The sequence below is a fragment of the Pipistrellus hanaki genome (assembly GCF_964339955.1).
Source record: "Pipistrellus hanaki genome assembly, chromosome: 18".
NCBI lineage: Eukaryota > Metazoa > Chordata > Mammalia > Chiroptera > Vespertilionidae > Pipistrellus > Pipistrellus hanaki.
In genome coordinates this window covers 38285058-38308379 of record NC_140520.1, presented here as the reverse complement: position 1 = coordinate 38308379, position 23322 = coordinate 38285058, and the positions used below count along the sequence as shown (strand labels likewise).

The window sequence follows — 23322 nt, the reverse complement described above, 5'->3', positions numbered from 1 at the left end:
TCTCCATCACAATGGCTGCAAGCAATGGTGAGAACCAACTAGCTCCGGCCACGCGATGGCCAGCAGGGCGGCCCAGCAGCCTAGGACTGTCACCGCCAGACTGTGACCCCTGAGAGAAGTAAGTGTCTCCCTCATCCAACCTCTGCTGCGTTCTGTTTTGTTTTTCATGAAAATTCACAGCAGCCTGATCCGTAACAAGTGAATGAACAAACGAACGATGGCCCATCCGGATGGCAGGATGCCATTCAACAGCCAAAGCCAAGGAATGACACACAGACGAGTCCCCAGGTCACCTCCCCAAGAGGAACAAACGGGAGCAAAACCAGAGCGGACCACCAGCCCGCAGTGTGGCTCTCGGTCCCAGCACCGTGGTCACCCCAAGTGGCACCTGTGCTCTTCCCATTGGCCAGCGGAGTGACGGGTGTGAGCAGGCAGCCGGCGGAGTGGGCACGCTCACAGGAAAGCTCGGGCGGTTCTGGCCACAGCCTCAGACCCCAGAGTCCCCCACCCCGCTCCAGGCCACTGCACAGACCGAGCAGCCTCCCGCCGCCCTGACCCCAGGTGCCTGTGACCACGCCAGAGGAGTGGGGTGACCACGTAGAAGTGGGCAGGGCCCATCCCCCCTCTTTCCTCCCGTACCTTTCTGCATGGCTTGGATGACACCTCAAACGAGGCCTTGAACGCCCTCCTCTGCTGGGTGGTCAGGATGGTTCGGGGCCGTTTGGGGCGCTTGTGGTCCTTGCCGTCCTCGGCCGCTCCTTTCCCTGCCCCGTGGGCGGCCTTGCAGAGACTGTCTTCATCGTCACTTTTGCCTGAAAAGGTAGAAAGGGGGTGTCCCTCGCGGCCACTGCCTGGGGCAGCGCGATTCCCTAAGAGGCGCTCGGCCCACGCCTCCGAGGCTTACACGGGAGTGCGCGCTGGTGCTCGGTGCTCCGATGGGGCGGCCCAGGCAGGGCTGAGAGGCACCCCAGCGAGATGGTTCTCCCGAGTGTGTCCTCGCCTGGACCTCCCGGGGTGGGGAGTGGCTTAGCGCTCTACAACTCCGTTCCCTTACTGCAAACCCGGGTGTAAGAGAACCTCCCTCTTTGGGGTCTGAGAGGATTCAGGGGCTGACAGGTAAGGCCCACAGAATGCTGCTTGGCGTAAAATAAATGCCAGTCTGCTGGCACTGCTGCGTAGCTGTCACTGCTCCATCCAGACCTGGAGCGAGGGCCCAGGACCTGCAGACCACCCACATGCACAGACTGGTTCTCAGGATGGGGAGGCGGGAAGAGGAAGGCTGGGAGGGGCAGGTGGAGGGGGGCGGGGAGGGGGGTGGAGAGAGGACGAGGCTCCGGTTGGTGCTCCGCCACTGCTGTTGTTTTGGGAACATTTCTCCCTCTGCGGCCTCCTCTGGCCGCCCACCTCTCTGCTCTCTGCAGCCCCCTGGCCCTCCAGGAATCATGTGACACTTTAGAAGGGGTGTGCGGCCTCCTCTGTAAGCAGCCAGAGCCACGTTTTCCTCCGCAGATCCACGGTCTCCACTGCAGCTGCAACTCCGCTGTCACCTTGTGAAGGCAGCCGCAGACATGAGTGGGCACCGCTGTGGGCCACTGTGTGCCACCAGGCCCTGCTCCAGGTCCCTGACCTCCTGGCCCACCCTGCCAGGCTGGGCACTGGGCAGCAAGCACTGGGCATTGGGCACGGAGCAGTCAGTGCTGGAGGCTGCTGTGTTCTCCCCACAGCCTGTGACACACGTAACAGAGGCGGGTGGGGCCTCAGGTGAGCCTGGAGGAGTTGGGAGGAGGCCGGGATTGTGGAGGAGAAGGGGGGGGGGGGGCACGGGAGAATTTGCCAGGACAGGAGGCAGGGAAGTGGAGGCGGGGCCCCAGCTCCCAGGCACAGCTGTGCTCCAGCGGGACGAGGCAGCAGGTAAAATCCCGCAGGCGGCCAGCGAGGGTCCCGAGAAGGGCAGTCCCCGCAGCTGCTGTGTGGAAACTGCCTTCCCCACGATTCCTCACGGGGTCTCCCTGAGACCCAGAGCAGCCGGGTCCGCACCGGGACTGGCTCCTTCTGTCATTTGCTCAGTCAGCCAGCAGCGGGGCTCACATGTGGTCACGGCACAAGGACTCCTTGGGACAGAGGGACGGTGCCACCCTGCCCCTGCCCTCAGAGTCCCAGCGGCTAGAGGAAAGAGACCCCGCACCCGAACATGGCCCACGGGAGGGCGTGGGGGAAGGGGACACGGTGCGGGTGTCGCTGGAATTAGAAATGACTGACACAACCCACGTCCAGGAGAGGGGCGCTGTGTGTCAGGAGAGCGCCTTCAGGGCGGGGCAGCCCTTGTTCACCGCGAGGCGATACGGAAACGCCCATGTGGCCTGGACCAGACACGCAGCCTTCACAGCGCCTTGTTTCACTGCGGCAGGACGCGGCAGGAAATGGGCATTAGCCTTTTTTCACAGAAGTGTAAACTGAGGCCAGGGGAGGGGTGACCTCTGGCCCAAAGGCACACAGCGGGGAGCGCTGTCTCCCCTCCCCCGCCCACCTGACGGCCGTGGAGATCTGATTATCAGGAGCCGCCCGGCTGGGCGGCCAGTTATTACAGGGTGAGGACAGAGGGCTCACAGGGCAGGTGCTCAGGGCCTGATCGTGCACCTGTGTGCCTCCTGGAAGAGCCACTCTTTCAGTCCCAAAGGGACAGAGCTTACTTTAAACCCAGGTCCCCCACTAGTCCCCTCCCTTCTGAGCACCCCCTCCCCCACTGCCAGCCCCACTGAGGGAGGCCTCACCCCGGTGCACCGGCCACAGCACACAGTGGCCACGCTGCGCTCAGCCAGGCCCGAGGTAGCGTCCCAAGAAAGACACCTTTGTTCAGCCAGGACCACTTTGGATGGGGATCCTGTGCCAGGCTGGGGGAGGGTGCTGGGTCAGAACCAGGGCATGCCAGCTCAGCCATCCCCAGGCCCCAGGGGAGCTGGGCTCCACTCGGGAGTGCTGGCCACCCGCCACGGCCTGGACGCCCCTCTCCCCTGCTTGGCTGCTGCCCAGGAAGGGGAACCTTGTGCTCTGGAGGTTTACAGGAATAAGGACAGTGATGGTGCAATTACTGTGGATCTGTATCAGACCCGGGCCTTTCCGAGTGCAAATGGGCTTTATGCACACACACGCACACACATACACACACATGCACACAGTCACATTAAATGCATACACGTGGAAGCACACACACATCCACATGCATGCACACCTGTGCACACATGCACACACTCATATATGTGTACACATATGCATTTCACACTCATGTTCATGCTCATGCACATACTCTCACATACATAGCCACACGCATGCCGTCACACATGTGCATATACATGCACACGTACACATACAATACACACATTCAGTCACATATGCATACACATGTGCTCCACATGAAGGCCCATGCATTCATATGCTTGCACACTTACTCGCTCACATGCATGCTCACACATGTGTGCGCGCACATGCACAGACATACACACATGCACACTCACATGCATGCATACACACATGGGTACACAGCCACAAACTCCCACACTCTGTATCTTTTCTTCTTTGAGTTTTTCTATCGCTTCCTCCTTCCCCTCTGTAATGAGAACCTGGCCACATGCAACTCACACTGGCTAGCACTATGGGAATGCTGAAGGTCCCTGGCACAGATGTGCCATACACATCTGCATATGTACGATGAAATACCGATCATCAGGACATCAGAAAACCCCTCCATACCCACGTCACTGCGTTCAAATCGAGCATGGGGAGAGGCACTAAATAAAAACCATATCTTGCACCATCCTCTCTTGGCCAGCCTCTGAGCAGGAACCCGGGGCAAAACAAGCTGGATCAGATATTGGGGCTTGGCGCTCGGTCCCAGTGAAAGCTCAGAGCTGGCCGCCGGTGGCTCACAGGCGTGGGTGTGGCCACAAGACATGACACTGCGCTCGGTTCATATCCGTAAGGGCTGCGGTCCGCTCCCAGCACCGCCTTCAGTGGACCGAACGCCGAGTCTCTTTGGAAGAGTCCCATCTGGCCACATTACTCATGTGTTCAGGAGGATCAAATTATTTATTTGAGGAAATGAAATTGTGTATAGGCAGGGGTGGAAGCCAAGGAGTTAATTATTTCCCCAAATTGAAAAGGACCCAGACAGCACTCCTCGAGGTGACTGTGGAATTGGGGGAGCTGGCAAACATCTAAATGTTCCCCCTGCAGAGTGACCCCTGCCTGAACAGTCCCTGTGGACTTAGTCCCAGAGAGATGCTGCCCAGGTGAGGACCATGCTGCCCAGGTGAGGACCACGGCGGGTCTGACTGCCTGTGCCGTTGGCAGAGACGCCTGGTTCTGACCCAGGCAAGCTAAGGCCACACCCAGCGGCCTGTGCCTTCAGATTCCAGTCTGTCCCACAAGCCACTGGTAGGCTCCAAAGATCAGGGAGAGTTGAGAACAGACACCCAGCCTCTGTTCTTACTGCCACCACTCACCAGCTGTGTGATCTAAGGCAAATGACCTGACCTCTCTCTGCCCTATCCTCCCAATTTGTAAAACCGGGAGTCTAAAGACCTGACAGGCAGGCCTGATAGGATTGTTTCACAAATAGTGGGAGCTGGCCAAAGCACTTTGAGAAAAAATTGTAAAATGCTATTAAAATGTAAGATATTTTAAATATTTTTATTGTGCCCGATAAACTTAGTAGAGATCCCCAGTGGCTATGAACCCTACAGGAGAAGGAGGAGCAGACCGGATCAAAAAGTCCTGCGTCTAAGGGGAGAAGGCAGATGGTGAATAGAATGAAAAGCTAACTTAGTCTGTGACAAGGCTGAGTGCTAAGAACACAATAAAACAGCCGAGAGCCAAGGGAGACGCGGAGGTTCCTTCGGGCCCGCACTTCTGCCTCACCACCAAGGTCCCAGCTCACCTCCCCGTCACCGTCAGCGCCTGTCCTTGCCGGTCTCCCTCCCAAACGCCCAGAGCACATGCCGCTGCTACACACACCTGTTCCTCAGGACGTTCTGACCAGAAGACATTGTATGTTGTCTTGTTCTCTAACCACTCAGGGAGGAGCAGCATCACGCACCACGAGCTCTCAGTGTGAATGTTAAGACTCCACACTGAACTGGTACAAACCCCGCCCTGGTGGCTGTGGGGGGCAGGCGGCTCGGGGCTGTGCTTGGAGGAACCACCCAGGCTGGGCCCGAGCCGGCCCACGGCTCCCGGGCTCCGACAGCTGGTGTGGGATGGGATCGGGGACGTCTCCCCTCTGACAATCTCCCCGGGGAGGCTGTGCTGCTGGCTTAGGACCGCACCTGAGAACCTTGGCCTTACTCTGTGGACCTCTCCTTTCTTTGGGGGAAACTTATCAAATGAGAATCAACTAGACCATTTTATAATGTAAACAGTGAAGACTGATAAGCAGAGACTGAACCCACAGTGACCGCAACGCAGAAATCTGTGGCTCAGGACACTGTTTTAGGTGGGCTGGTCCCCACTGAGACGGTGACGCTGGACAGTGGTGAGGAGCAGCAAGCTGGCTGGCGAGCTCAGGGAGATGTCCCCGCAGAGGAGCAGATGCTGGGAGTGCTCAGCGCCAGGGCTGGGCCACAGCCTGTGAAGAGAATGGAGGTGGGGGTGGGGGGGCGGGAATCAGTGCCAGGCCACACTAGGGCATGCGGGCAGGTCAGGGACTTTGCATTTGTTCCCAGTGCAGCGGAGGCCACAGCTGGTCCGGGCAGCACCTGGATAGAACCTGCCCATCCCTCCCGCCCAGCTCAGGGCTTTCTTCTGCACTGTGCTCCCGTCTAATCCAGGCCACATACCTCTGCCTCCTCAGGTCAGCAGGAGGCCCCCGGCTTTTCTGAATACACATTGATTTTTAAATTATGTATCCACCAATATTATTGATATTGGAGAGGAAGGGAGAGGGAGAGAGAGATAGAAGCATCAATGATGAGAGAAAAACATTGATTGTCTGCCTCCTGACTGGGAATGGAACCCGAAACCTTGATTAGAATCGAACCTGGGACCTTTCAGTCCGCAGGCTGAAACTCTCTCCACTGAGCCAAACCAGCTAGGGCTGTACCCACCATTTTGGAAGCCTCTAATTTTCTTCCTCACCAGTGTCCCAAGCTGATGGGTTAGTGCCGTTCCTTGCACTCGGATCCCATCCTGGTCTCTCTGTGTCAGGAGAGGGTGCATCTGTCCGGTTCAGCCAATGGGAGGCGTTAACAGGGATGCCAGAGGAGAGTTAGAAACAAAGGTTTTCCTCGGCCTTCCCCGGCCGTGGGGGGAGCCTCTGGCTGTGGTTGCCTTCCTCCGTGTCTCCACGTCACACCTGCAAAGCCCACGGCCATTTCCGCGTCCCCCAGAAGTCACCTGTCCTTCTGGCTTCCTCTGCTGCACGTGTGTGACAGGCCTCACCCTCCCGAGCTGTTTGCATTTCAGCAATCTCACAGCCCTGTAACCAACGCTTGGTATCGACCTCTTTCTATTTTGAATGCCGACAGCTGTTTCTGCCCTCCTGGTTGGCCCCTGGCTGGTGCAGTTCTTGAGGTTGACAAGGGACTTCACAGGTGAGGCGATGTCCCTCCGTTCACCAGGTAAGCATCTCCAGGCACGCTGTTCGCTGGCCATCCTGACACCCACGTCAGCTCCAGTCCCCTCCTCCTTCCTCTCTTCCTCTGCGGAGCCGCCCTCACAAGGCTCCTCCTGAGCAGTGGTCAGGTGAGGAGACACGTGGTTCTTTACCCCGGGAATTGGACTTCAGGTGCAGAAGTCACAGGAAACAGGAACGCAGGGCCTACACGTGGTCAGCACCATGGCCAGATCCCAAAAGCAGCAGACAAAACCTGGGGCCAGAAAGGACTTTCAAGGGAATTCATTCCAGGGACTGGAGAGAAACTGGACAGCTGGCCATTTTTGCTAGCGAGAGCCCCTCTTAATTTGTCCCCAATATCTGCGCTGCTGTGCCATACACAGGCCAAGCTGTGACAGAGAGGCCGCCGCGCTGCCACGCCCAGAAGAGCGGACATCGAGGCGACCCCACAAGCTGTCCTGGAAGTCCCACACGCCTCCCCGAGCTGGGCTCCGTCCACTGCACGCAGGTACCTCCTCTAGGGGCCACCGAGAAGGAAAACACGACCAGCTCACTAATTAGTTTGTGGGCATAATCAGTCTTTGTGTTTTTTAAGGTTCTTGTTTTTTTATTATTTTTATAATATATTTTTATTGACTTCAGAGAGGAAAGGGGAGTGAGAGAGAAAGGTTCATCAGTGATGAGGGAGAATCACTGATGGCTGCCTCTGGCACGTCCTGGTTCCTGACATGGATCTTTCGGACACTGCCCAGGGGCAGAGCACAGGCGCCTGGGCTGAGGGGGCCCAAACTCTGGAAACACCTTCTCACAGCTGTTGCTTGAAACACATCATTGACACTGGCTTATTTCCTGATTGGTTCCTTCTTTGTACAATAGGAGGACTTCAAGTGCCACATGCTGCTTAATCCAGAGCGCTGGTTGGTGGGTTCCATGAATCCATAGCTCTTATAGCTGAATAGCCTTTCCTTCTTAAATCGATATAATGGGTATTTTTACTTTTAGCTGTTCTGAGAACTCTGAGGATTCTAGCCTTCAAGATACTCTGATACGAGTTTCTCCCAACAACCAGGGACTTTGATCACGAGCCTGCTGTTCCTGGAAATTCACCTGCATGGACAACCCACGTACATCAAGGTCAGGTGCGCCCCAGGCACCTGGCAAAGCACTCTCAGGGGGTCTCTCAGATGAAGGAAGTCCTCCTTCTGCCACCCCTGCTCCTCGGCACATCCAGGGTCAGACACTGAACTGGCTGGGGCGGGCTCTGCCAGACCTGCCCCTGCTCCGCAGTGTAGGGGGTGGGGGAGGGGTGCCCATGCTGGGGAGAGGCCGTGACATTTGGGGGAGAGGGGCAGCCCTGCCAAGCCCTTCCCACTGGAGTCACTGAGTCTGGGCGCAGAGACCCGGGTTCATCAGAGAAGGAGGTGGTTCCATTCCTTCCTCAGACCTCAGGGGAGGACTGGGAAAGGCCAGCCCGTTCAGCCAGCCTGCTGACAGGAATGCCCGGTCTCCATGGACCTCCCTCACCCACCCCGGAGCAGGCCTGCGGCATGGCACTGTCTCAGAGCCACGAGTCACCAGGAGGAAGGAGCGGTGGGGTGGAAAGTCTGCTTTGTCCATGGGAGGAGGCGTCTGGCACCCTTGCTTCGTCTGCTTTGCTGGTGGGGGGAAGGGAAGAGGGTCAGACATCTGCAAACATGAGGAGCTCCTCAAGGTCATCGTTGGCCGAGGAAATCAACGCAATTCGGAGTAAGCTGGCTGCCAGGGCCGCCAATTTGTGGCGGCGTCTTGGGTGAGTGCTGGCACCAAGGCCACCTTCCCTCCGCACATCCCACTTCACAGAGACCGCGGCGTCCTCTGTCCCTCCTTCAAGAACCCGAATTCCCTCTCGTCACAGCCCAGCTGCTGGAGAATCACGCCAGCTGCGGTGCCTTGTGTGTCTGTCAAGCAGCCGAACACACAGCTTCCGGCCCCAGCCAAGGGCACCGGAGGCAGCAGACGTCCTCACTGTCCTTGCAGGGCGTGACGGATGTCGAAGGGGACCAGGCCGAGTGCATATGTGTCACTCTCTCTTCACTGAGCACTTACTTTGCTCCGGGTCCAGGATGAGCACGTTGCCTGTGCTATCTGAGACAGCCTCGCACCAGCCCATCGACAAGTAAGGAGATGGAAGCTCCAAGGTCACCCAAGGTCACCGCTACCAGATAGAAGACCTGATAGTAAAACCCAGTGTCCAAAACCCCACAGTCTTTCTTTTAAAAGATGATTAACTGAGTCACTGACAAGTCCTGTCCCCAACTCTCCCTCTCTTCTCCAAAAGCACATAAACACTCAGAGAGCCCATGGAACCATCACCACCGTCCCAGACAGGGTGTCTCAGAGGCTGGCCACAGAATCAGGTCCAAGTGCTGTCAGAATGTGTAACACAGAGGTGGCGGTGACACTGGGGAGTGTGTGTGTGTGAGAGAGAGAGAGAGAGACAGAGATTTGTTAGTATACCACAGACTCAGAACTAAAGGAAATTAGAAGCTGTATTCCCAAGCCTTATCTGAGTCCTAAGTCTGCTCATAGTCACCCATTCATAACGTGTTCAAGGACATGACAACATACGTGTAGACAGAAGACTGCATTAGTCAGAACTGGATGGGTGGGACAGGGTAGAACAGAAACTCCACAATATCACAGGATTATTCTAGATTTTAAGAAAAGTTTTAAGGTGGGGATCAGTGGGTAACAATAGGGCTTAGCCAGTGCCTGCACCCACCCGTTCACTGGGAGACTCAGCTGACCGCAGCCTCCCGGGGCTGCATGCAGACCAGCTTCTGACGGCTCCGTGGGCGGCTCCCGTCTAGTCCATCTCCCATGGTACACGGATGTCGCCTCCCCCCCCCCCAGGGTCCGAGGCAGTGGGTCTGAGCAGCCTGAGAATCAATCGCAGGGCGGCCAGTTCCCAGGGGGGCCGCCAGGCCTGCTCTGAGAGCCAGCACCTACGTGCGCTGGTTGGTGTTACTGTCCTGCATTTCTCTCCATAGCAGTGCGAGCTCCGAAACCGCACCTGGGGCACTGCGACAGGAGTCTGGTTTCACACCCTTAGCTTTTCTGAGTCTCAAATCCACAGCCGGCCTCGCCTTGCACCCCGGCAGTGTCCACCTGCCCATGTCCATGCATGTGGTCCACAAACACCTTGAACTCACATGGCCCTGAATTCATTACTGAGATCCTTTCCTGAATTCCTACCTGCCCAGGGCCTCACCGTTCTCCCAACTTAGAGACCTCAGAGCCGTCCTCGGCTTTAGCTCTTCTCCCACAGCCAGCGCACTCGGTCCAGGGCTTCCTGCTCCCCGGCGGCTGCGTGGCCTGGTCTGTTCGCTTTGTATCCCCAGCCCCAGCATGGCGCCTGGCATGGAGCAGGAACCTCCAGGCACCGAATGAGTGCGTGGGGATGGATTTGTGAAACCTCTCTCTGCGTCCGAGCCTTCGCCTCTCACCCGGAAGACGTAGCCTTCCTTTCTGCCTCCCAGCTGGCAATGCCCCCTCCGACCCAGCTCCCCACTTCTCTGCGGACGGACAGACTGAGTGACCTCGCAGCTGCCTGTGCAAACTTCTATCAGACTCCCCACAACCACTGGACACATCCGAGTAAGACACACAAAACCCTGCACATCCAGGCATCAACCTCGCTGCCACCAACCCCAGGCCCTCATGCCCGGGGAGCCCACCAACCACCCTCCCCATGCCCGCCACAGCCCGGCTTTGCAGCTGCCCCAATATCACAGGATTATTCTATATTAAAACAAAAACAAAACAAAACAAAAGTCGGGAATCAGTGGGTAACACTTCAGGGCTTCCTTCTTTCACCTTTCCTTCTAACAGCATACTCGTATCCCTCTCACCATCCAAAAGGACTGTCTGTCCTGCCTCAGGGACAACGCCACGTCCATTGTGAAGGACTTTCCATCAGCCCCTGACCCCTCTGCCCAGGGGACTGTGGCCCCGCTGCCTGACTCAGGCTCCTCACTCTGGTGCCAGCGTGCACCCCACATTCCACTGCAGGCGCTTTGTTCAGGAGTTCTCACCACGGAGGACGGAGCGCTTACAGCACACGTTGTTTCCGATCCTCTTGTGATCACGACTGTCTGACCCGGTCTGACAGAGAGGGCCCTCGAGTTGTTTGCTGAATTGGCCTCAATTTAATTCTGTGAGCATCGCTCGAGAGGAAGGAACAGCGTGCAGCGCAGACGCCCGGAGATGGGCTGACCCTCCCCACAGGCCGCTGAAGCCTCAGTAATTACGGGGCAGATCTTCCCGGGCAGACGACCATTTGCATCTGAATGACCTGTGCGGATTTTCTGCTGTTGATGTTTCTGGGATTTTTCAGAGAAAGGCTTCTATTCTTTGATTCTTTCCTGGCGTGGAGAGGGGCCAGAAAGTTAATCTACCCATCACCCCCATCTGAGACCAGACAACCCGCCAGCAGTTCTGAGGAGAGAAATCCCACAGAAGCCAAGTGCCCAGCGCCGGGCAGCGCTGAGGCCCGAAGGGCCTGCGGCTCAGGCTCAGCTCCCAGGAGCCCCGAGGCCCGAGCTGGCCGCCCTGAGATCTAAACAACCTCTCATCTGCCTGCCTCCGGTGGATGGCTGGGCGTGGAGAGGAGTGAGCAGCTTCACCGGAGCTCAGTGCCCCTCAAGGCGGGGAGCAACCCACCAGACCAGGGCTGAGGCCCCAAGGAGCCCGGTCCAGTGGCCCGTCTGTGTGACTGGCCCCTCCTGAGCATGCGCAGGGGTGGACGGCTGGGGATGGAGAAAGGTAATCTCAGTACACACACTCACTCACAGACACTCACACACAGATACTCACACACTCACACTCACACACTCACACTCACACATTCACACTCACACATACACTCACCACACACACTCACACACACACTCACCACACACTCACACTCACACACACACTCACCACACACTCACACTCACACACACACTCACACTCAGACACACTCACACTCACAGACACACTCACCACACACACACTCACACTCACACTCACCACACACTCACAGACACACACATACCGGTACTCACTCTCACACACACACATTCACACACACACCACACACTCACAGACACACACATACCGGTATTCACTCACACACACTCACGCTCTCACACACACATTCACACACACACACAGGCACACACTCTCACACACACACACACACACACAAATCCCCAGCACCTGCTGCAGAAAGCCCTTTGGAGCCGGCAGGGCCCCGGGCTGGCAGGCCAGAGGCTTAGGTGGCGGTACTTTAATTAACTCTGCAGCCGCCGGGCCGCGAGGTGCCCTAATCCGCCGCCTGACGTCACCTGGGAACGGGCCGGCCTGGCCGAGGCCCGGGGACAGGCCGACCCCGCCGCCCGGGCCCCGCGCCCGGGGAATTAGGAGCGGGAGCCATGCGAGCTCACTTTTAATTGGAAACCGGGGCCGCTTTCAGAGCCGTGTTTACTCAGGCCCGGCTCCGGGAGCTCTAATTGAAGGGCCGGCTTTGGAGATTATGGCGAACATCTGGCCGCAGCACCGGCTCTTTATCTGCATTTTCTCATAAAACCGCCCGTGTGTTTCCGCGCTGCTCTCCCCCATTTCCGAAGGCCCCTGAAGAGCGGGCAGACTGTGAGAGAGGCGGGGGTGGGGGTAGGGGGGAGGCGGCACACTCCCCTCGGGCGCCCACCACCCCGCTGCGCTCGCCCCGCATGCACCACCTCCCACACTCCTGGCGCCTAGACAGTGCATGCCCTTGGCGCTCACCGCCTGGCACACCCTGCACCTGCCGCCTGGAGCACCTCACACCCACCGCCAGGCACCCCTCCACCTCACACACCCACGGACCAATGCACACCCTTGGCAGCCCCCTCAGGGCACACGGGCTCCCCAGAGGCTCCCTCAGACTCCACGTCACAGGGCGTCCCACTGGCTGGGCCCTGAGAGGGAGGAGCTGAGAAGGAAAAGAAACAGGACCAGAGACCTTTAGCGGAGGTGGAATTGTGAGGCACAGGCGGGAGGGAGTGGCCAAGGTAACGGGGAGGAAGTCACACTCCCCACCTTCCTCTAAGGCCCAGCGGGAGAGCCTCCATGTGCTTGGTTGAGGCCAAGGAGGGCACAAAAGGGAAAGGGGAACCCAGGTGTCTTAGGACAAAATCACATCTCCCCTGTTTACCTACCTTCCATCCATCCATCCATCCATCCATCCATCATTGTCTGTCTGTACCTCCCTGCAGACTCCGGCCCATCACCACCCTGTGCTCCCCCACCCCCACGGGATCCTCCTATCCAGGTTAAATACAAAACAAATTTATACTGCATGAGACACATACACACAGATGTTAATTCAAATTTAACTGGATTTCCATTGGCTAAATCTCACTGCCCTGCTCACTATTAGAAAAAAGCAACTCTGTATTTTAATTCCAGAGTCTTCCTGATCCGCACCAAAGCTCTGAGGTTGTGACAGAGCTGGCAAGGGCCCAAGTCTGCCCCTGAAGCTCCCTGACAGGAGCCAGCTGCCCACCCCCGGTCCCCCTCAGGCCTGGCCAGGGATGCCCCCCTGCCCCCTCAACCCCACCTAGGGATGCCCCCCTGCCCCCTCAGGCCCACCTAGGGAGCTTTACCAACAGCCAGCAGCCCAGTTGCCCCTCAGGCCCAGTAACCCTCTAGTCACATTCCAAAGTCACTTTTGAAATATACAAATAGAGCAAATCCAAAGGCCACCTCTCTGAAGAGTAACCCTCTCCTGAGGGTTATATAATATAATCTTATTTATCTCCCAGAGGCTCGGTGCACAAAATTCGTGCGAGAGCAGGCCTTCCTTCTCCCAGCTGCCGGCACCAGCTTCCCTCTGGCACCAGGAACCCAGGTTTCATCCGGAAAGTTGCCCGGAAGGATGTCTGGAAGGACATCTGCTCTAATAAGCATATCACACTTTTATTATTACAGATTTACCTGGCTACGGACTGCCTCTCTCCAATAGCCTGCAGGAGAGCAGTGTTCTTGCCCCAGCACCCACAACAGGCAGGCCCTCACCCCACACCAGGCGGCATCCTCACCCCACAGCAGGCAGGCCCTCACCCCACACCAGGCGGCATCCTCACCCCACAACAGGCAGGCCCTCACCCCACAACAGGCAGGCCCTCACCCCACAACAGGCAGGCCCTCACCCCACAACAGGCAGGCCCTCACCCCACAACAGGCAGGCCCTCACCCCACAACAGGCAGGCCCTCACCCTACAACAAGCAGCGTCCTCACCCCAGCACCCATAACAGGCCTATGACATGGTCAGTGCTCAACAACACTTGCTTGTCAATCAAGCCTCATACACTCCCCTGTGCCCTGCAGACTCCACGGAGGGGACGGCGGCAGAGTGGGGCCCACTGCTCCTCGTGCTTCCGGATTCCTAAGGTGAGCCTGCACACTCACCTCCAGTGCCGGCTTGGCCCCCCGCTCCCACCGAGCGCCCACGTGCCTCGCAGAATCGCTAGGAGAACACGAGCAAGCCTCTGGCTCCAGCACACACACCCAGACTGGAACCACCAAGAAATCAACGGCTCTCAAAGGACACGGTTCCCCATACACCTCCACGCACAACATAGCGAAGACTCAGAGGAAGCCCCAGGCCCGTCTGCCCCAACCCTAGGAAACTGGATTCAGGTTTCCTTAGGTCACCGCTACGGGGGCCAGGGCAGCATGGCGGGCACTCCTCCTGCTGCTCAGTGACCTGTCTGCTCTGAAGCACCTCAGATCCGCGTGGAACCTCTTGGTTGGAAATCTAAACATTGACGGGCGTGGCTGACTGAGCACCACCACCAGCGTCTGCCCTAACCCTTCAGCTCCTTAACGACACGAGAGCAAAGGGAGTCTCTGGTCCCTGAGCTCAGGGGTGAAGGCTGAGGTCAGGAATCCGCTGGGCATGGCAGGGACGGCGCTCGGACACCCATCAGTCACACGCCGAGTCCTGCCCCTGGAAACACACACCGGAGCGTGCTTCTCCTGAGCAGGAGGTGGGGGAGGGGGCGGGTGGCAGGACTTCCCAGGCCGCCAGCAGGAGCCGCAGGGGAGCTCTGATCGCACTGACTTCCCACTGTTGTGTCCGTTCGTTTAGCTAACGGGGCTGCCGTTGGCATGGCTGATGCTGCCCATCTGGCCAGAGAGGTCCATGTCCTTCCTACTGCCATCACATAAGCCACAGGAGCAGAACACACATTTGCTGAGTGATTGCAAAAGCAAAACAAACAAAAAACAATGCCAGTACAGTTGCACGCACTTGGAAAGAGCGTCTGCCCTGTACCACCTCCACCATCCTTGGACGTTCCGCAGCCTCCTGCTTTCTGGCAGCCAGTGCCCACGCGAAGCGTAGTGACAGTGATTAATTACCGCGGAGAGGAGGAGCTGGACATCAGAGAAGAAGGCGAACGCTTGACTGACTTGCGAGAGGGTGTAAGCTCAGCTCCAATCACCTTGTCTCCATTGCTCTAATGATGTGTGAAAAGGTTCTTCATTTGTGTGTCCCAGGTAGGACATCCTACTGGGCGCCTGGAGCAGCGCCACCACCTGCGGACAGGCTGCCAGCCGATCCAGCACCAGGCCTGAGGTCTGTGTTAATGGACACGGACATCCCAGCCACAGGCATCAGCCCAGGGCGAGAGAAGCCGGCTCTGCAGCCAGACTGCTTGGGTTCTCACTCCGGCGCTTTCTTGACTCACTGCAGGACCCTGAGCACATCTGTCCGTGCTCATCCCCTGACCTGGAGACCGGGATCAGCCTAACCCTGCCTCCCGGTCAGCTACACCTGACCGGTAAGGTAGCGACTCTGGCCAGCAGCTCCAGGCCATGCTTGTGCACAGGACGGGCTCAGGAGCTGAACCCTTCATAACCATTGTTGACCAATCATTGCTGAACATTGTCATCACCATGCAGCAACCCCAAAGGCCTGTGGCACATACCCAGTTTTTCTCTTACAGGGACTGTGTGTGAGAGACATGGACGCACGAAGCACACATGTAATGGCTGAAAGACCTCTGAAGCGATCATGTGCATTTCAATTATGGTTTTTATCAAAGTCACTAATTTTAAGCCCACATCGGAATTAAATCATCGTCGCTAGAGAAGAGATGGCACCTGTCTGAAGCTGTACCCTGCCTATGACATGTCAAGCACCAAAGACAAACCCCCCGACACCCAGTGACAGCTAGGGCGAGTGTCAAGTGTCCTGACTCCGTAATTGGTAGAATTAAGTTCTTATCCGGGCTTAGCCCTGACTCGAGGGCCCTGCACCCCGTCTCCCCGCCTCTCGGAGGAAGACAATAAATCCACCAGAAGCCACAGGCTCGGAGCAGAAGAGAGGTGCCCAGCCTCCAGCGGAGGCCACACAGCTCTGTCAGTTCCATGGCAGCGATGCAAACAGGAGGCGAAAGTACTGCCCCCCGCCTGCCTGCTCCCCAAGGAGGCCTTCGAACCACTCGGCACGCCACCCAGACCTCTGGGCTAGCACGGGATAGACACGCCTGCTCCTCGTGTCTCCGTACCCGTACCAGCAACGCTGCAGAGACAGCAGCCATTGCGTGTTCACTGTGTGCGGCCTGTGCCAAGGCCCTGTGGCCAGCGGTATAGCCCAGGTCTTTGGTCTTTGTCTGGACACCCAACACAGCACGCATACATGTAGAATACTGAAACAGCCCTGACTGGTTTGGCTCAGTGGATAGAGCGTCTGCCTATGGACTGAAAGGTCCCAGGTTCGATTCCAGTCAAGTGCATGTACCTTGGTTGCGGGCACATCCCCAGTATATGCAGAGGCTGATCAATGTTTCTCTCTCATCAATGTTTCTAACTCTCTATCCCTTCTCCCTTCCTCTCTGTAAAAAATCAATATATATATATATATATATATATATATATATATATATATATATATATATATTTTTTTAAAGACTGAAACATTTATTGCTTGAAATTTGAGGAATTCCCACCTATTCCAGAGCCGGGGGCTAGGTTTGTAGGAAACTGCCCTTTGAAACAGTAGTGTTCACACTTCCGACCTCAATCTGTCAGTGGGTTATGAAAATAAGGAGGCGGCTAAGACCAGCGTTAAAAAATAAATAGAACAGAAACTACTAGCATGAGGGACAAGCTGTGAGTAAATCTAAGTATTAAAACCTTATTTCATGCACACAATAGGAATGTGTACATTAAGTCATTATAAGAAATAGCTGTTACTGAGATGCAGCTAACATTTTCCAGGAAATGGTGTTGGAGAGAAGAGTCTTAAAAAACTGCTTTACATTAGCCCTGGGCGGGTGGCTCAGTTGGTTGGAGCATAGTCCTATGTGTGAAAAGGTTGTGGGTTCAATTCTCAATCGGGGCACTTACCTAGGTTGTGGGTTCGATCCTGACTCCCTCCCTTCCTCTCTCTTTGTAGTCAATAAAAGCATATCCTCAGGTGAGGATTAACAAAAATGACACCTGCCATTTACTGGGTATGAACCATGTTTCAGCCTTGTGCCTGGCTTCTCGGTGCTCTTGCTGCAAGCCGCACGGAAGTATGTCCCCCTCACTGAGGAGGAAGCACGGGCCTGCGTTCCCCCGGGCAGCGCGGTGAGTACAAGGCAAGACCCAAACCCAGACCCGCCTGGCTTCAGACCCCGAGCCCTGGCACCGCCACCCGAGAACCAGATCCACGTCCCTCCCACTGTCTTCTCCTCTCCTGTCTTATATTTAAAATTAATGTTGATGAACTGACAAGATAATCCCACAGGATAGCTGGGCATTTTTCAGAATGCGTGAGGTCACAGCTGCCTCTCCAATCTAATTTATTGGAGAACAAGAAGAGTTCCAAGATAGGTTGAAATACTTCTACAATGAATAAAAAAATCAGTTCCAAGACTGTAGAAGGCGGTGAAAGCCGATTTCTAAATACCTCGATGGCGCTGCCCGGGGGAGGAGAAAGGGGTATGTCACAGGGACAGCACAGGGGGCTGCTGGGACCCTCCAAAGCGTGACCTCACACCCCAAGGAAAGCCCAGTAGGCAGAGCGCCGACAAACTCCACTGTGTGGGGACCTTCATGCAGCTCCAGAGAGAAGAGCCACCCTGCACGGAGGTGCTTCTGCGCTGAGGACTCAGAGGCCAATGTCAGCAGGATAGCAGCCCAGGTTACCGAGCGCCGGCTGCGCGCCAGGCCCTGTGCTGGGACAGGTGAGCACACGCCATGGGGACGGAGCGGCCTCCGGGGGACCCGGGCCACCCGCACAGAAGGCCCACGCCTCAGCCGGGGAAGCCCTTCACAAAGGCAGGGCCTGGGAAAGAGCCGTCCTCCTGCTGACAGTGGACTCTCGAGGACAAAGAAGGGGCTCCGGCAGCGGCTCTTGGAGTGGGTCTGACCCAGGAAGAGGCAGCAAGCCAGGAGGTGTCATGGTTTGAGCCTTAGGGAAACTAACACAAGAATAAATCCGGGGTGTAATGTAACATGCATTCTCTTCTTTAGGTCAGAAAACCTCCAAGTGGCAAACCCCCCAAACAAGCAAAAAACAGTTCGATCCCATGCTGGGAACACTACATAAAAAATATTGTCCGAGGGAGAGACCAACAGGGAAATTCCAACTACGAGTTCCTAATAATTGCAAAAATGAAGGGGAAAAGGCAATGTAACAGAAATGTCACATAAAACTTTTGCAACTTTTGCAACGTGGAACCCTAGGTGGGACCCTGGGGTGGATGCAGCGTTAGCGAAAAGTCCTCGGAAACGTACAGTCTATCACTGAGTCAGCAGTGCTGAGCGGATGTTGATTTTATGGTTGACACCGCCCAGGTATCAAAATGTACACTTAACTGTCAACCTCAGGAGCAGCCGATGGAGGGTGCTTTGAAATTGCTCTGTAAATCTAAAATTCCATTTTGAAATAAAATTTTTAAAAATGGCTGCGTGAGACATTCTCAGATAACCTCTGAAGGGTATAAACACGTGCAGCGAGAGGGATAGATGATCAAGAAATGCGACATAGACCAGGCAGCAGCCATGGTTGCCCCCAAGCTCCCACTCGGACTGAAGAACCAAAAAAGCTACAGAAGTCCCAGGGCATCACATGACACGTAGTGATAACCGCATGGGCAGTCCAGGCCGCATATGGAAGGTGTTAGCCCCTCTGGGAGGCACATTCTAAAGGGATTGCAGCATGTTTACAGGCCGAGCACACAGCCTCTGGAGGGGCAGCTGGGAGGATGGGGAGCCGGAGGCAGAGAGAAGACACAGGGAGCACGTGGATCTGTCTGGGCTGAAAGATGGCCATGTCAGGCCCTGAGCCACGGCCAAGGCTGAGATAACACACAGACAGACAATGGGGCCGATGTAATAAGCAGACAATCCACACTTAGAATGTGAGGCCACGCCCGCCGGTGGGGCTCCGTGGGTGACCTATGAGCCAGGAGGTGGCAGTTCGATTCCCGGTCAGGGCACACGCCCAGGATGTGAGCTTGATCCCTAGTGGGGGGCGTGCAGGAGGCAATGATCCATGATTCTTTCTCATGGATGAAAGAAACATTTTTCTCTCTCTCCCTCTCCCTTTTTTGAAATCAATAAAATGTACATAAAAGAATGTGGGGTCAGGAGCTCCCCAGTGCTGACCAAGTATAGGCTGGATGAGCACTGGCAGGTGTTTGGCCTGGACAACCTCTAACGTGCCCACCAATCACAGAGCCGTGCTGGCTGCCGGGGGAAGGCTGGGGCATGAGTTGGTAGGTGTGTCCTAGGGTCCCTGGGCTCCGAGGGGCCCACAAGCCCAGAGAAAATAATCTCCTTCCGGCCACAGTCATTTGTTTGGGTGGCACTGGCAAGGCCCCTGGCACAGCGGGGACCAGGACAAGGGGAGCCTCTGGCCACCGCAGTGAGGAGACCCGGCCGCTGAATGTCTCCTGAGTGTGGTGTCCATGGAGCTGCACGTGTCACATGCTCTGTTCATGGGGACAGTCAGCGCCTTAAAACCACAGGCTCCAGAACCCAAGAGGAAGCAGCTTGGAGGTCACAGACCCGCCTTCCACGCCTGTCACTAAACTGTTAGTGGCAGCAGGTTCTCGTCCCACAAGGCAGCTGGTCTACCCTTGCCGGACACAGTTCTGACCCGCCTGGAACCGAGGTCTGCACCGCGCCCTGTGCTAGGTCTGCGCCTTCGGTGTGACGCTCAGAGCCCATCCACCTTACTTTTACACCGGTGAGCACGCTGCATTTCCTTAGCTAATATAACAAGCTAACCCCTCGCTCAAGGCTCTCCCTGCTTGTCAGTGACCCCATAAAAGGAATCATGTAAAATTAGACCAAATATCCTGAATGTGCTCTGAGCAACGTAAAAAATAATGGAGCTGCCATCAGATGAGACCGCCACCCACATACCTTTGTAAGATTACAAAGGCCCATGTTCTCTAGGGAGGGTTAGGAGAGAATCTTATCATCATTAATAGCTGGTTTATTAAACTAATAAAGGAAGAGATCAGAGGGGAGGGTCAGCCATCATACGCACGGTCATCTGGGCAGCTTCCTGCTCCCCAGGGAACCCCCGCTCCTTTCCCTGCAGATCCCTGAGGGAAGGCATGGAACAAATGGGGAGATGGGCACATGCCCCGTGAAGCTGGGGTGACGTAGAGAAGGCACTTGTCTGTCAGCCTGATCTGGTCGGAGGGTGGAGCCACTGCAAACATGAGAAACCTTGGAAAGTCAAAGTCCCCAGACAAAGAGCTCCCTCTCTTGCTCTGTGACCCACACTCACCGCTGCGCTCGCCTGTTCTCTCTCCATAGCCATGTGGCCTTCAGCAGCTGCGGGGCGCATGGCCATGTGGCCTCCATATGCAATGGACAGGGAACAAAGCCCGGATAGCCAGGTGCTGACCTGGGCTGTACCTTAGCATGGCCAGGAGCCTGGGCAGGGACCTTCACTCTGGCCCTGCGGAGGACAGGACTGGACTTCCTCCATGGCAGGAAGGACAGAAATAGGACCTTGGAGGGGATCCCCCTGATTTACATCATCACTAAAGCTTTCCATGAGCCATCCTCCCTGTGGCCTCAGGAGCTCCACTCACACTGCTAACGGTGACAGCCCTACCACTGCCACATTCCCGCTAGTTCCTGTGGACCTGTGGTCCGACAAAGCCCCAGCGAATTCCCCCAGGCAGCCCTTCCATGGAACTACCCCTGAATTCTAGAACCCGGTGGTCAGATTCCATCCTGCCAATGTTTGTTGGCTGGAGAGTCTTTGTGAACACTGAGCTGCCCGCTGCCGCCCAGCATTCCCTGCCAGGTTTGTGTCACCTATGAATCGAATAAACCCACTTTCTACCTCTTCGCCCAGGTTACCGATAAAAATGTTAAAGATGGTCCGGCCAGCGTGGCTCAGTGGTTGAGCCTTGACCTATGAACCTGAAGAACATGGTTTGATTCCCTGTCAGAGCACATACCGGGTTGCAGGCTCGGTCCCAGTAACGGGTGTGCAGGAGGCAGCCACTCCAGGATTCTCATCACTGATGTATCTATCCCTCTCCCTTCCTCTCTGAAATCAATAAAAATACATTTTTTAATGTTAACGATGACAGGTCAGACATTCCCTCCACAAGTACTTGTCTAGCACCTACCATTGGAGAGGCACTCAGGACAGGAGAGGAGAAATTATTTGTGGACTGGGACAGATCCCCAAATTGTAACCACTTAGGATCAGGTGCACATCTCCTGGGAGATTTCATTGGGTCATTAGGAACTTGCTGGCCACACCCCTCCTCCTGCTCACACCTCTCCTCTGCTCACACCTCTCCTCCTGCTCACACCTCTCCACCTGCTCACACCATCTCCTCCAGCTCACACCTCTCCTCCTGCTCACGACATCTCCTCCTGCTTACACCTCTCCTCCTGCTCACACCTTCTCCTTCTGCTCACACCCTCTCCTCCTGCTCACACCTCTCCTCCTGCTCACACCATCTCCTCCTGCTCACACCTCTCCACCGGCTCACACCCTCTCACACCCTCTCCTCCAACTCACGCCCTCTCCTCTGCTCACATCTCTCCTCCTGCTCACACCCTCCTCCTACTCACACCTCTCCTCCTGCTCACACCTCTCCTCCTGCTCACACCTCTCCTCCTGCTCACACCTCTCCTCCTGCTCACACCTTCTCCTCCTGCTCACACCCTCCTCCTACTCACACCTCTCCTCCTGCTCACACCTCTCCTCCTGCTCACACCTCTCCTCCTGCTCACACCCTCTCACACCCTCTCCTCCTGCTCACACCCTCTCCTCCTGCTCACACCCCTCCTCCTGCTCACACCCTGCTCCTACTCACACCCCTCCTCCTGCTCACACCCTCTCACACCCTCTCCTCCTGCTCACACCCTCTCCTCCTACTCACACCTCTCCTCCTGCTCACACCCTCTCACACCCTCTCCATCTGCTCACACTCTCTCCTCCTGCTCACACCTCTCCTCCTGCTCACACCTCTCCTCCTGCTCACACCCTCTCCTCCTGCTCACGCCCTCTCCTCCTGCTCACACCCTCTCCTCCTGCTCACACCTTTCCTCCTACTCATGCCCTCTTCTCTGCTCACACCCTCTCCTCCTGCTCACACCCTCTCCTCCTGCTCACGCCCTCTCCTCCTGCTCACACTGCTCCACCTGTGACCTCTCTGCCTGGGCTCCTAGGATGGCAAAGCACTGCTCCAGAGCCGACCGCCATCAGTGAGGTGGGCTTACTGCAAGATGTATATAACTGACAAAGCGAGGGCAACAGACAATATATTTGATTTTGGTTGAGACTTTAATGTCACCATTTAAAGCTGCACCAGCAATGAGAGATTTGGACCTGAAAGGAACCTGGGACTCTTCTAGAACCAGCCTCCTCCCCCCTCGCCAGCAGTGGTTCCACAGGGGTCTGTCTCCTGAAGAGCCTATCAGCCCCCATAACAGAAGCACTTCCGGACATTCCCCACGTGGGTCCCACTGCTCCCCTTTACTTTTTACCTGCGGTGTAGTTCTGCAGCTGGAACAGCACTATGCTGGCCAGATGCCTGAAGAGAGTAATGGCTTGTTAAGTTCTGCTTACGAAATCAGAAGAAAAATGGGTCTGTTCTAGATCTAGTCTGATCTAGACGTCCTCATTTAGTGCTCACTTTTCTAGCCGGATACAGTACTGTGACTCCTTCGTGACTCCTTCCCACCCCACGCCATCCTTGTCATTCGTGTCTGCCCCGCCCCCAGCCTCAGTGCACTCAGGCGTGGCTGCTGATGGCTGTGTCCGGAAACACCGGCATGTCCACAGCGGCCTCAAGAAGGGAGGTGAGGCAGCGGGCGCGGCTGGACCCATGGCGAGAAGGTGGCATCCAGCTTCTCCTCTGTCTGTGCACCCGGGGGTGGCGGCAGGAATGCATGGATGTCTCCCACTGAGTTGTCACCATTAAATCTGCAAGTGGCTGACTCGGTGAGCAAGGCCCACACCTGTGTGCCAGCTCCGACCGCGGCATCTATTCCATGTGAGAAAGGGTGGTGACCCCCGGGTACACACGACTTCCTAAGCCCTTGGGGAATTGAAAATTTTCACAATATTCTGGGGAGGAGGCCCAAGTGGGAGGACTCAGCAAGGTGCCCAGAGGGAAAGACAGTGGGCAGGCCTCCTTCCGCCGGGCGGGGCCACAGAGCTCGG

General features: G+C 56.4%; 1 protein-coding gene across 2 annotated transcripts in view; it reads right to left on the bottom strand.

Annotated features, from left to right (window-relative positions):
- Positions 1 to 23322, bottom strand: part of LMX1A (LIM homeobox transcription factor 1 alpha) — a 102596-nt gene that overhangs the window by 9560 nt on the left and 69714 nt on the right. For both annotated transcript variants that reach the window (XM_084867124.1, XM_084867125.1), the window contains exon 5: positions 640 to 812. In XM_084867124.1, the coding sequence (XP_084723250.1) occupies positions 640 to 812 (173 nt within the window). The remainder of the gene's footprint in view (positions 1 to 639; positions 813 to 23322) is intronic.